Source organism: Gavia stellata, chromosome 3 (assembly GCF_030936135.1).
Source record: "Gavia stellata isolate bGavSte3 chromosome 3, bGavSte3.hap2, whole genome shotgun sequence".
Classification (NCBI taxonomy): domain Eukaryota; kingdom Metazoa; phylum Chordata; class Aves; order Gaviiformes; family Gaviidae; genus Gavia; species Gavia stellata.
In genome coordinates, this window is record NC_082596.1 from 27,784,588 (window position 1) to 27,799,841 (window position 15,254).

Below are 15,254 nucleotides of genomic sequence, written 5' to 3' on the forward strand. Positions count from 1 at the left end.
CGGCGGGCGAGCGTCCGGCCCCGGGCGGGAGCGGGGTGGCGGCGGGGGCCCAGGTGAGCTGCGGCGTCCTTCGGGCGTGAGCTCGGCCTCCCGGTGCTGGCGGGGTGGTTTGCCTTCCCGCAAGCCTGGCTCTCCCCGGAGTGGTGTTGACAGGAGCGGGCTGTCACGCTCGGGCGTGTGGGCACCCACCCTGTCAGTGTCGGGGTGGTTTCAGTGGATGCTCCTGGCTTCCAGAATCCCTGCAGAGGATGGCAGTGGTTTTTAGGAAAAGTGGCCTCTTTTTTTTTGTGGGCTTTTTTTTGTTGGTTTGGACTTTTGATGGTGATTTTTCAGTTCTCGCCAGATGAAGATGACTTGCACGCTAAGTGTGTGCACGCACGCTGCCTTAGCAAACAGCTTTATCAGCCATCATTTCTTAAAGCAACATTAAACAATTACCTTTAAAATATATTTAAAAGTTTGAAATATTTATATTGCTGTTTCACTTTGTCAAGTGTTTGTGCAGATAGATATATAGATATGATCTGGTAACTAAAAGCCTAATTAAAATTTGTTTAAAGCCAGAGGGGCATGTATTCTTGTTGACAGCAGCGGATCGATAGGGTAAGACAATAGAGCCCCATTATTTTACTTCCATTGACTGAACATATTGACATTTCAGGTTTGTGATTGCCTCAGTGAGCATGATGAAACACTGAAATTCACGAACCAACTGTCTGGAGTGGCACATATATTACTGTATGTCATCTCTGCCTTCAGGTTACCTTATCACTGAAGCAGAATGGTAATGGATGGCAGCAGACTACTTCAGAGGGGTTAGGGCTCTATCAGTTAAGAAGCTGACACATAGCAGGTTTCAGGAGTGTCTTTAATTACACCTAGAATTATGTACAAGGGAAGATGGTCCTTGTCACCTGCTGCTGTGCTTCAGAGTTTACAGGCTCAGAAGCAGACAGGATAACAAGGTACTTATGTTTCGTATTTTATATACATGACGATACCTTAAACTTCTGCAAGAGCCCAAGGACTTCTGATAGTGCTGTTGGCATGCTTGCCGTGTTCGCCAATGGCAGCATCTCAACCTGGTCTTGATGCTCAAGTTCCAGAGCACCTGCTAGATCTTCTCCCAGTCTGAAGATTGCAAAGGAAACAAAGAACAACTTTAAAATAAATAAGTGCACTTTGGGTTTCTCCCCCTTCAACATGCTCTATCGACAATGCTCAAGGAATTTAATGTAGTGAGACTATAGCAGAATGATATATATACACATTTTTTCCTTAGTATAAGCACTGTAAAAAGAAATATCTGTGCAATATGTGCATGTGCATGCGTAATTGTATATGTTAATTTATATGATTGCATATATATGCATATATAAAGAAGACCTAGTGGCTACAGAACATACAACGTGTCATTATTTCAAAGGCTTTCAGATGTTCTTTAAAATCTAGCTGACTGTAGAATGAAACCCATCAGGGTTAGGCAGAGATAGAGACTGAAATTAATTTAAAGCAGACAAAGAGCTAATATGAAAGAGCCACTAGTGATTTAACTCATTTTAAAAAGTAAGTGTAATGAAAATATAAAATGTATTCTGAGTGTGCCATCTACTCAGCAATTGTTGCCATCAAGTGGACTGCTATGCCCTTTAAGATGGTAAAAAGAAAACTAGTCCTTTATACCATTTTCATGAAAATGTTAGGTTTCTGTTTGATCAGCAGGTGCTGTTGAGATGAAAGCCATGTGTAAATTTTCAGAAGGCCAAAAGTGTCAATTCAGAAAAGGAAAGTGATAAGAGAAAATGCAATCAGTTTTCCTGTTTTCAATTTGTGCAGGATTTGAAGAGCTGTTTTGTTAAACTGCTACATCTGCTCCAATATGAATATTGAACTACTTCCACTAAAAATAACACCCTATAATTTGGAAGCCATTGCAATCTTTTGTTAATGCAAGTGGGTTATTTAAAAAAAAATCTATTCTGAAAAATCTCCTGCCTAATGTGCATTTTTGTTTATCGGCACTTTTATCTTCAGCAGATAAAATGGCATTATGCAATTAGGACCATATCTATTTGGACTGTAAAAATGGCACTGGGTAGCTGAATGTCACTATAGTGGTAAAAGGATTTAACTCGCACATTTAAAATAATTTTATTAATAAACTATGATTGTATCTTAAAATGACGAGTGACTGCTTCCCTGTTGCAACAATACAGCTTTACCTACTACTGAGGACATTGTTCAAAGTAAAGAATGTTCAGAGTATGACAGACATTCTTGGGTTTCTTTCATTCCTGCTGTACCTGCAAATCTTAAGTTGGGGCTCATCAAGGACATTTTAGTTAATGGGGCTTTTGGAGTAACTTTTTCCATGGTTAAATAAAATTATTAAATCAGGTTCAAATGCATATATACAAAAATATTCACTGCTGTGGAGCTGCTAACCTATGTGAGTTTTATAACCTGGAAAGCACAATATTGGTAGAGCATAAATTCTCTATCAGAGGCATCTCCAGAGAAAATAACATTCTTGCTTTTTAATTAAAAAAAAAATTCAAATGAAAAGGGTATGTGTTTGTTAATTTTATGAAAAAGGATCTAAATGAAGAGGTGATAATTCACTGTTACATCTATAGAACCCTGTGTACACAAGTAAACGTGCAGAATAAAATGAGAGCTTTTACTTCTTTATTTCAACATACAGAATTACCTGGTTTTAATATTAGAATAGGTTTTAGCTGTTGGATTCTAATTTAGTAGTTAGGAACTGAGTTTTTTGACAGGTGTCTGCATGGGAAAGGGCCGTGCTGATGCTTCTGTTTGGTTTTGCAATTGGATTTATAAGCTTTTGACCTTGGGGGATTTTCCTCAAAGTGATCTACAGATCAGAAATAATTAAAATTCAATAAACTGAAATTTAAATATAGAATGGATTTTGTGCGAGATCCGTGCGTGTGGTAGGTTGTCTAGAAGTCTGTGGCATGTCTACTTTATAGTTTGTATTCCCAAACATAACTGTGTGCACACATGTGCATAAATTTATGTTGAATGACAGAGGGATGATTATTTATACAGATTTTATCCAAAACTCTGTGCACTCCTGAAACATAACAAAAAGCCTCTCTCCCTAGAAGAGTGTTTACATCCCGTGACAGTCACTAGATTCAAATCTTCTAAACACGAAAGTTGTTTCCTTTCCTCCAAACCTTCTTTTCCCCAACAAAGCTAACCCTGTTAAACCTCACCTTCTGTGGGACGTATACATAGTTATAGACATATGTACGAGAAGTAAATATTACAAAAAACACGGCCGATCGGGGCAAAATGTCTGTAGCCTTAAATAGCTTGTGATATCTGCCAACAGCAGAAGCCGCGCTGAGGAGGCCCTACCTCGGCTCACCCGGGGATGTGAGAGCCTTGAGAAGCCTCGCGTTAGTGCTCGGTGTCTACGTGGAGATTTCTGCTCGCGAATATTACCGAGCGATGACAGAGCGTTTGCGTGTTAGTGGAAATGCTGTCTGCCTGAAGAGTTTTTAAAGCAAGGGGCTTCTTGCTTTGGTAACGGGATTTTTTGGTACTTTTCACAGGGGTTGGGGTAGAGTCCAACTCCAAAAGAAAGATTATAGCTGGATGTAGGGGATCCAGATTTTCTTATCTAAATTTTCTGAACACATTCATGGGAGCGCTCTGTTTTTCTTACTCTTTGCCAAAAATGCTGCATACAGTTTTGCTGTTCCTATTGAATAGTTGCCATATTTAACTCCAGTGGTTGTGAATGGAAATGTGAATACGGAAAGAAATCCTTTCATACTCCCTTTCATTTTCTGTAACACATTTTGGGATGCCTGGAAAGGAAGGGCATCCTAGATATTAAAAATATTTCTGAATACACACAAGGAATTTAGAAGTTCAGCAACTTGGTTTTGTTTATATGTAGTTTTTGGGCGTGTGTGATATGGTGCCTTATTTAAGTGATACCTTTATTGTACTCAGTATTATTTAGTGAATTTAGTCATCATAAAAGCACAGTTGCGTTGTACAGGAATGTACAGCAACAATATTCCTGAATGATTCCATATTGCAACATGCTGACGTGGGATCTTCATGGGATAGTTCATGATTTCTGCAGTCATTTCAAGAAGGCATTTGATTCATTCCCACTTTTCTGTCGATCAAGACAGGTAGGGTGTGATGCTTATAATAAAGTAAATATCCAAAGTTCGTGGAGGATAATAGGTTCTTTTGGAAATTAGGTTGCTGTCTGGAAAGACAGAAGACTCCACCTAGTGGAGTGGAATTAACCTGCACCCAGTGGCGGGCAATGGCATGTAATAAAATAGATACTGTTTATGAAAAGCCAGGTTGATGCAGTGAGTAAAAACCAGGAATGTTGACAAGCATCTGGGGAGATGGTTGCATGACCATTACAAATCATACAAGATTGCAGTTACTTTTGTAGCTCTAGGAGGCTTATGTATGTCTGCCTTGTTGGATGTTAATATGCAATTTGCATAAGTAGTAGTCATTACCACCAGCCGTTTCCTTTTGTGGTTCCTTTTATTTGGAGACGTACTGTTTACATTTTTTGATTTCTGATGATGACCACACAGGTGCCCCTTTTGGTTGTGGCCCAGGTGTCATTTTAAATAGTTTGGGCAAAAACCCCCAATCCAACCCCCAAAACTTCTCCACTTTTTTTCATAATTCTTTATTTCCCAGAATACACTTTCTGTTTTTCATTTAATTGACTTCTGTAGTGGCAGTATCGGGATGCTGGTTCTTCATGCTGTCATGACAGGTTGGGTGGCACATTGAGTAGATCTGTGTGTGCTTTCTGGTAGTCCCCAGGTTTAACTCTGTTACGAAGCATCAAATTACATAGGGTTTTGTACCTGTGCTTTGCTTTTGTTTCCCCATTGGTCTGTTACTAGGATGTAATACAATGAATTTTAAAGCCTAGATGTGAGTGAACACCCAGCCTGAGCAGCAAAGACACTGTCCTGCAGTCCTCTTGGAAAATTCATCCCAATGTTGAATCACACACGCGTTAGGCAAGCTTAGGAAGAGAACTGCCCAAGACCAGCTCAGGCTTTGACAGGGGGAGAGGATGAGGCTATTGCCAGAAAACGAGATGATTAGGGTGCAACAAAGGAGACAGAAATGATACTGCTGCAAAGGATATTTGGGAAGAGTGCTCCAAAGGAGTGCTTCCAGTGACATCCAGGTGGGGTTTGTTGTCAGAGCCATTAAAGCGTAGTGGTGCCAGAGAAAGCTGCCAACACATTTAGGGATAATGGCACCTGCGGGTGTGCTGTCAATGGATGGTAGTGCCAGGATGATTTTTTATTTTATTTTAATGGTGGCATTGCTAAAAGTATTTAAGGGTAATGGGTTTTAGTGAGTGAAGTTCCCGAGTTCTAGGAACCATTAAGCAAAAGCTGTTTCATGACTGTACTATTTATTATTTTTAAAGCTTGTTGGCAAACCACTTAATGCTGGAAAAGCATGCTGCAACCTGTATTAAAGCATGCTGCAGATGAGCAAGGAAACCATCGTACTGAACTGAATATTCTAGCTTAGTTTCCGAATGTTACGTGTATTTCATGTGCACCATGATAAATTAATGCAACTCCATGGGTCAGCAGAGCTTGTAAACATTGAATTAAAGCACTGGAGCACAGATCTGCCATGGTGTTCACATGCCCAGTTCTCGTTGAAGAGGGTATTTCTTTTGTCTAAACACCAGTCTGAGGATCTGGACCTTCAGGTTTTCTGTGCTCCCATCTCATGTCTGTGGTCTTAACAATACTTTGTTGGATTGATTCTGAGACTTAGATCCAGATACAGCCCTAATGACCTTATCTTATATAAGGTTAAGTGGGCTAGCTCAGGTCTTAATGTAAAGTCAGTCATTCTCTTTGAATTGTAAATTCTAGACTTATCTGACAAGACTTCCATATAAAGGAGGGAAAAAGTCTATTCCTTCTGTAAAAATACTCTCAGAGGTTCCCATTGAGTCCATGGGGCCAGGATTCTCAAATTCTGTATCCCAAGAGCTGTGTTCAACTGTGTTTAAGCCAGCTGCCTGCTCCAAAATTTTCCAGAGAAGTGTACAGCTACAGTAAATAACAGCTACAGTAGTTTTAAAGAGTGAATCAATGTGTATTTTCACTTCCACATTCTGAGATTTATTGGTCCCATCCTCTTTGCATGGGGAGGTTTTGATGTTAATTTTCTTAAATTTTTTTTTTTTTTAATTCCAGGCCTAAATTTTGCCTTCTCTTACAGAGCTATTATTGGCCGCTATTGTTTTTATTATCCCGTAGCTTCTCTGGGAAGAGAAGGATGGGCAGGACCTCAGTGACATTGCCAGAGCAAGTCATCAGTGGCTGAGTCTGCTCCCCAGGAGGTCACAGGAAGCAGGTGGCTGTGTTAATTGTCCTCGCTCCCAACTCCTGTCCTTCCTGGAGGCGATTTAGAAGTGGTCAGGAAGTGTCAGGCCTACTGTGTCCCCCCAGGTTCACTGCTTCATGCGTTCATAATAATTTGAGGTATGTGCCAGGCAAGGGAAACTGCATAGGAATCCTTACTGTCCTTTCTAAGCTGTGTGTGGCTACCTGGCTGGAAGGGCTGAATGCCATTGCTGCAGCATGTGTTTGGGTTTGCAGCCGGAATCCAGCAGAATAACAAAGAATTCTATTAAAAAAAAAATAAAATTAAAAGATATTTCCCTAACATACAGTGTCTTCCTTCTTTCAAGCTAGGTAAGAAAACTACAAAAGTGCGCAGGTGCATGAAATATTTCTGGAAACTCTGATCCACTTTTATCTGGTGAGTGGAAGATAGGGAACGTAAATGCATTTTCTGCTTAGGCCAGTCTGGTTTTAATTGTCTTTGTTGCAACTGCACCATCAGTAGTCTTGGATCCCTAAATGGCACTCAGTGCTGTGCTTTGAAAAATCAGTTAGGGTCTTGCTACTTTGGATTAGCTTCTTGTTAACTGTTTGCTTGATTTTTTTTTTTAACAGTCAAGGCGCACAGCACTGCTGAGTATCTTGCTGCAAGTGTCGCACCCAATGCTGCAAGCCAGGTTTTGAACTACCAATAACGTTTCTTTAACTGTCTTTTGGAAAGTATCCACTCACATTAGAAGTGGCATGAGTTGAGAAATAAATATCATACTAGTTATTTATCTGCCATGTGCCTTTTGGGTGAAAACTCTGAGCTTCTGCTCAGGTGTGCTCTTGGTTTTACTGAGACTACTTTCCTAAATAAGGTGGGCTGCAGGATTATGTGGCTGGTGAATCATACTGCTTTCTGAATCACTCTGACAAAATATCAGCCTGAAATACTAACAAATAATGAGCACATTGTGCTTGGACTTATACGTTATTTGAAGAATAGCATTTTAAAGCAGAATATTTTGTAAAATGTTCATTTAAAAATCACTTTGCAATTTACTTCCATCAAACCCATTGTACCAGGAAAAATACCTCCTTCAGAAGGGAAAAGGTGTCAGTATTGTGGAAGAATACCTGATTTTTATCCAGCTATTTGCTATGTAAGCTCCCTTCTTTTCAGTGCAAGGAGAGATCAGCTGACAACAGCAGCAAGCAAATCATGTTTGCAGCTGGGCAATTACAGTAGACCCTAAGATCTGCGACTGTCAACCATGAACACAGATGCCTTCAAAGTTCTGTTTTTCTTCCATGTGGAAGTCGTTGGCATGGAACAGATGCCTTCATTTTGGGGAAACCAACCTCTGGATATAATTGGTTCTCTCTTCTCTTGTCCTCTAGGGACAGTCTCTCGCAGATGAAATTAGATGAGAGGGAAAAAAAAAGACACAGGCACACACGCTCACACATGACACGAAGCAGGAGTTTTCAGGATCTCTCTATGTTTTGTCACGTGGAACTGTTTTACAGCTGGAAGATTTCACTCCATTTTTAGCACTCTACACTTGGTCTACACACATGACGATGATGCTATATGAAAAACATGCAAATTAAAATATATATCTGGCCAAAGTTTGTTATTAATCTAGGCATGCTTGTTTAGAAATAAGACAAGCATATCCAGCCCGTATTACTTTAGTGTTAAATGTTGACCTCTGCACTATCTATCGATGCCACAGTCTCAGAAATGTAAAGTTAAATGGCAGAAGAGACAAGACGGTTTAAAAACCTTCTGTTGCAGTGGTGGAATCAAAGTATTTTCATCAGATGGTTTGCTAGTTGTTAACAGGGGAGGGAAAAATCAAAATTTCACCTAGCATACAGGCATTCAATTAAGGAAGCACATTTACAGGAACCTGTTGGTCCAAGGAACACCTGTGATGAGCCATCGCTGGGAGTCCTGTGGTAGGGGTACTGAAGAGACTGTGTCCTCTTACTGCAGATACCTAAAATGGGATGACGGTAATGGGACTTCCAGACTCTAAGAGAGTAAGAGAGAGGGAGAATCTGCCTACTCTGTACCCATCAAAGGCTTTTGTCGCTCCCTCTCCCCTCCGGTGTAACAGTTACAAATCATTGTGGTTTATGTTATTTAATACTATTAAAATAAATGAACACCAACTTTGGGTTACCTTGATAAGCTCAGTTGTGAACTGTCAGGCGGTGCTGTGTAAATAGCTGCAATATCCTTGGGTAGAGTGGGTACCTCCAAGAGGAGGGTGCAGCAGGGATCAGGGACTGCCAGGAGGTCAGCTACCACTGCTGGTACCCAAGAAAGAGCCTGGAGGTCTGTCATCTCTGAATGTTTTTTCTTTCTTAAGTTTTATTTCCTAGCATAAGTTGTTTTTATATTGCAGTCTAACATAACAGTCCAGTGCAATCACCAGTTGTAAAATTTATCCAGGCAAATGTAACTCTTACATGAATTGGCTGAGTGTGGTTACTTGAAGATGCTGAGCCTTTGTAACAGCATGGGTAGGTTCTGCTGGTCACGTATCGATGACCTGAATTCTGATTTTCAGATTTTAACGTCAATTTCCATATTTTACGTGAGGAGTTTACTACTACTGTAGTATTTCTGTCTCTTAAAAGTTGAGCAGAAATGTCACCAGCAGTGAAAACTGGCAGGAGTTATCTTGGTCCTACCTTGGTCTGGGTAGTTGGTAGAAGGCAATCCACCTTTTAGACACTTGATGTAACTGGATAGCCGCAGGGTGCTGCGGTCCTTTGTTTGCCGCTGACACCCATGATGTGTGGGTGGAGGGCGTTCGCTAGCACTTCCAGCAGTTAGAAGGAAGCCCAAATTAAACTTAGTTTTGAACTGTTGACTCTTCAAGTTTTATAAAGGAGTATGGAGATTCTTTGCTGTAGGACTCCAGTTCTGATTTGCAGAAAGAACTTCAGTGCAACAGTGTGCTGCTTTTAGCATTGTATTTCTGAAGAACCACATATTAAGGGAAAAATTTAACCAGAGAAGTGCTTAGGTGATGAAGGGATTTCTGGCAGTAACTAGGAAGTGCAATAATGGTTGATTTCTTTAGAGGCTGATCCTGATATTTGTAGTCTTTACATCCTATTAATTCCTTGAAAGATAAGCTGATACAAGAATGATTTGCCAGGGCCAATGGCTCTTCTAAAAATCTTGGCTCGGGTTATATCCCTCTTCTGTCCACATATAAGATAAAAGCACTGTGAATATGAGGTTAACTGAATTCAAATAGAAGACTCTCTCGAGTTATTGCATTCCTTAGAAAATAAATACATTTCTCATATGGTTGAGATTGATCAAAAAAGTATTCTGTATGCCAGTGATTACATTCCCATCTGTGATTAAGGTTTTCTGTCTGCATCTGGTTTTCACATTATATTTCTGTAACAAGAATCCTTTATATGGCAGAGTTCACTCTCTGTATTTTCTATTAGCTGCAGCTTGAACTACTGCACGGATCGCAGATTTACACATGTGGTTTTCATTACTTCATACCATTGAGAAAAAGTAATATTTGTTTGGGAAAGTATGTTTTTCAAAATTTCCATGGTAATACAACATGTTGATCCTTTTTTATAACACTCTTGTAAGACTACAAATTGTTTGAGGCATTCTACTTTCAGTGAAGTTCAGACTTTAGACAATTTTACATGTACGTTCGAACAACAGCAGCAGTTTACAATTCAGGAGGTAAAAATAAATTTAAAAAAGGAGATTAATGTAGAATGGGTATAGCAGAATGCATCCATCACCTTGGAAAATGTGGCATATAGAGAAAATGAATGTGGGGCTGAAACAAAGGAAGAGTAGTAAGTTAAAGTGATGTCTTTATTGTAAAGTGGATGACAGATGGGTACTTTTTTTTTAAGAACTTTTTTTTACAGTAAGAGGTTTAAAAATCTTTTACCACCCGTGAAAAAGGAGTATGCTGTTCAGCAGACACAAATACTGAATTGTTACATATAACATAATTCAACATATTTGATCATAATTATTTCTAGTGGCCAAATTAGTAAAGGTTAGCAAAACATGAATACATCTTTACAGATGGCTGCTGTGTGTAATTCTGAATCCAAAATATGATGTTAATTTAATGATCCACTGTAAGTCCATATTTGAACCAGATTGTGCTATCGTCACTCGGTAGAAAACTTAATGTTTAAATGATCTCAGTGAAATTAATAGGGCCACTTGGTCAGTGAAGGATTTTTCAGTTTTGGTAGGGGCATGAGTTTATGGGCATGAAAATCAGATCAAACAATAACAACAATTTAGGGAAGGTTGTATGCATTTATGGAAATGTAGAGTGTTATGCAAAAGTCTGGACAATTGAAAAATACAGAATTCATGATAAGGCACAACTGGAAGGTAAACGTATTGCCTATATAAGACCATGGTGACAACTACAGAATTTCATATAAAATAAAAATTATTTTAGAAAAGTAGTTATTGCACCCAAGTTGGGGAGTCCTAACCATGTTTTGGAGATTATTTTCCAAATGCCACAGGCAGTTGTGTCATATTGAAAGTTTCACAGTTGCCAAATGGTGGGTAGAGTCTTGCAGTCCTTACACACCTCTCGTTTTCACTGAAATCAATAGAATTTTGGCTTGTGCCAGGGCTGCGGGGAGACGTCTGACCACGAACACGGGAAAGAAAAGACTTTTGAGTGGTGAACTCCTTTGTTCTGTAACCTTAACTTTAACTTGGGGAAGTTTGTTTTGATTTGAGGAGGGTGCTTGTTGTGGGAAAGATTGCAATTTCTAGCACAAACACCAATGTGATCTTTTGCAAATGCCCTTGGGCGATACATTTTTAAGCAGTAAGATCTAGTCCAGGAGAGGGTTGGGGCTGGGTTTTCGGTTAGATGCATGCAGCTGCGGCCCGATCCTTATGCATGCTTAACTTTGTCTTGAAATACCTGAATAGTGGATGCAGATTGAAGCATGTATGTATCTGTGTGTGCCTGGCTCTGAAAATCTTTCTGCCTTGACATAATTATGAACCCCTGAAAAGCGTATTAATGTCTTTGAAAAACTGACAATGCTGTAATACAGACTCATACTAATGACAAAGTACTTGTTTAACCCAAATAAACATTTTTTGTAGGTGTTGGAGTGGGAGGGAAATTGCCTTTTCAAAAATGGGAGGATGATTTGTAAATATATCAGTAGCTTTTTGATCTCCCTTTGTTTAAATGTGTTTGCTGTTGTGACTTACAAATCCAAATTAGTACAGTGATGTGTAATTGCAAGGTCTCTATTTTTAGTGACCATGCTTGTTTAATAAATGATTCTCTAGAGCTTCTGTTGAACCAGGTAAAGTATGTAATATTTTATATTATATGAATGTATTTAAACCCAAGCATTTTTAGAATTAGTTAATAGGTGTTTTCATGGTAGAATACAGGCTGCCCTTACTTTGTTGCCCTCTGTGTCAACTACTATTTTAAATGAACAACTTACGAAACAGCCTTTGTCGAAGAATTAATACAGTTTTAAAGTACTACCTTATATTAACTAAGAAAATGTGGGTAATTGGTTCAGAATGATAGCGTTTCTGTCTTCCCTTTTTATTTAAAAGACTGCTATTATCATGCAAATGAAGGGGTGTGGTGCTTCAAACTGGCTGTGATATGTGCTTCTTTTTTCTTTTTTCTTTTTCTTTTTTTTTTTTTTTCTTTTTTTTTTCTCATTTGTTGTTGTCAATAGAAAAGATTGATCTCTGGGCTGGTGAACATAATATCTGTCCCAGTCAGAAAAGGAAAGAGGAAATTAGCAGAGCGATTGGTGGAGAATGATATCTGTCAAAAGAAACACTTGGAGAGCACTGAGTTTAGTGATAGGTGACTGCCGGAAAAAAGGGAACTTTGAATTTTGTCAAGGTAAGGAACAGAAAAATATTTGATTTTGTGATGTGCATACCTATTCGAAGTTATTTTTAATGACTGTACCTTGCCTTGTAAACTGTAATTAAAAAAGAAATCTTTACCTTTAGCCTTGAAAGAGTCTACCTAAGTCAATGAAGGTGGTGGCTTCATTTTAATATCACTGAGAAAGAGTACAGCAATAACCGTAACAGCTCTTAGTGATGACTTTTCTAAAATCTTCCTTAGCTTAAAAATACGTATATATGAAAATTTTAACTGTATTTTTTGTGGTTTGATGACATAGGTGCTCTTTATCTCGCATGTAAATATTGCTTGGCTGGACTGTGAAAATAATGAAGTTCAGTTTCCTGAACTGTGAATTGGAACAATATTTGCAACCAGGTTAAGGGACAGTTGTAATCACATTGGCAAAATGGTTGTGTTTGTAATTTAGAGGAAGCCTCTGGTAAACTCATTGCATTGGAAATCTGTGATAAATTTGATTGAGATGATACTGAGAATGGATATTTCTGTTTCTTGTGTGCAAAGATTTTTACCATACTGGAAATGTAAATCTGCTATGGCAGAACTAAACTCATAGATAACCTATGACTGTCATTCCTGTCTTTACTGTAACTACATTTTTTTTCTCCTAAAATTGTGTGTCTAGATGTCAAGAAATTACTAAGCTGATTTTATGCGCTTTCCACCACTCTGATACTTTCTTCCTCAGTGTTGAACCATTTCACCTATGACATAACTTTGATAGAGTGTGATACCAAAATAAAATGAGCAGCGTCTTGAGTACTCTAGGCTATGCTCTGTTTAGTTTTGAAGGCAGCTAGGCCTTGACCTATCACTTGTCTCCCCACCCGAGACACTGTCTTCTCCGCGGCCCACGCTGCTTTGTCTGTGGGGCGTGGGAAGGAGATGGAGCTCAGCTGAGAGAGCTGGCAGGAGGCTCTGCACATCGCCTCGTGGCATTGGGCCGGGGCTGAGGTTTTGTGCACCAGTGTGAACATACTTTTTAAAAATTAAATCCTATTAAAAATGAATTTGCATTCTAATTTGAGTTCCTAGATCAGTTTAAAACAAGTAAGTGCTTCTCTGGGACCTTCCTCTACGCAGGCAGCATTGGAAAAGAATGACTAATCTTAGCAGGGTTTCTTCTTGCATTTTTATTTTACTAATTTAGCGGTGTGTAGCTTCTGACTAATTCTCCTTTTCTCTATCTACAGTCTATTTTTTGCAGTGCAAGTGTACCCCGTACAGGTGGTTGTTGGTTGGTTTCTTTTGCCATATGGGTCTTCATAAAGGATTTAAAAAATAAATAAACGTAAAAGTAAAGATTTCATGCCAGAAGCGTGCAGTGCTGGCATACTAATGGGAAGCTTATTGTGGTTTATTGCTGTCAGAGCACGTGCAACATAATGGAAATTTCCTACAACTTAGGAGAAAGGCATGTTTTCTAATACTGTTCATTTTTATAGAAAAAGGGAATGAATATGACTAAAATTCATCTTTATAAAGTCAAAATGATCTGGTTGTACTACTGAAATATTCATAAATGGGAGGGAACAGCATGTTATCTGTCTTGTTAACTGTGGGGCAGGTCAGGCTGCCTGTATCACCTGGGTGCAGGCACATCTCTATCTACCATTGGGAAGTTGCTGTATACTAAATGATTCCCTTTCCCGTGCAGTCCTGTCAGCCTAACCTTACACCAAAACAAATGTCTTCTCTCTGTAACACAACTTACAGAGTTAACGATATTGTATAGTTTTCACCTTGGCGATGAACACAATCCAAAACTGCTTTGTAGCTCTTCATAAAAGAGAGTGGTCAGTGGTGGTTAGCAATTGTTGGATCTTTGGGCATTCCCGTTTTGACGTTTAGTTGAAATGAGGTGACTGGGTGATGTCCCTACATCTGGTTTTATGTGTTTGTCACACGTTCAAAAATTTTAGTCTTAAATGGCCAAGAAGGTCCACGTTGAAATTTGGATGAGTGGTTAGAGATGAGGCCAACACTCTTATAGCTTAACTTAACATGGACTTTGCTGTCCCCAAGTTTTGACTTGCTATTTGAAACCAAAATGGAATAAAAGGCAAAATAAAACGTGTTTGAGTCTATTGCCTCCTTGAAGCAGTGGCCTCTTGTAGCATTAGACTACCTATGCTTATGTGAATCCCTTTCAAGCATCCTTATTTTTGTTTTGCTATTGCAAAGTCGTCTTTTCTTGGGTTCCTTTTTTAGCTTTATAACAATTGTTTGCTTACCTACGTATCTTAAAGAGTACAATTGAAATAATTAAAGCCCCCTTCTAACATATAACAGATGCAAAAGGGGACAAGCGTATTATAGACAGCGAATTGTCATTACTCAGCTCACAATCAGATTTTCATCTGTTCATGTGGCGCACACCTGTGGCTTGCTGGCGTTGCTCTTGATTGGAGTGTGAGAGATCTTAATGGAAAACAAAGCCAGGATGACAAGAAGAGACTCCACGGCACACACGGGTTACTTCACATGTCGTAAGAAAGTGAAATTCCCAACATGATGGTTTGGAGAGAACGCCTGGTGATGAGGAACGTGCGTGGGTGACTCTGCAAAGGGAACCAGGGCCCTGCTCATTGCCGCCTTGCAAATAAGGTGTTTTTCTCTGTAGGTCAGGTTGATTTGGACCAGTTCAGAGTGGTGGCTGATTTCTCCAGTTTACTTTCTGAGACAGTAAGAGTATCCTGGGCAGGAATCTAGCTTTTGAAGTACAAAGAAAATAACCCATAATCTATATAAAACGCTGGCGGATGGGGAAGGGAGGAAATTTACAGAGAATAACTGAGTTTGAGAACAACTGTGTTAAAAGTAGAATGTAAGGGGAGTGTGTGTGTGACATTTATCTTTATTTTAATTTGAAAATACGATCTTTGAAACCTTC

General features: G+C 39.2%; 1 protein-coding gene across 1 annotated transcript in view; it reads left to right on the forward strand.

Moving 5' to 3' along the window:
* The window catches only part of RUNX1T1 (RUNX1 partner transcriptional co-repressor 1), a 112,937-nt gene that overhangs the window by 7,728 nt on the left and 89,955 nt on the right, over positions 1-15,254 (forward strand). The window contains exon 2 of the mRNA XM_059815734.1: positions 12,159-12,331. Within this exon, the coding sequence (XP_059671717.1) occupies positions 12,244-12,331 (88 nt within the window). The 5' untranslated portion in view covers positions 12,159-12,243. The remainder of the gene's footprint in view (positions 1-12,158; positions 12,332-15,254) is intronic.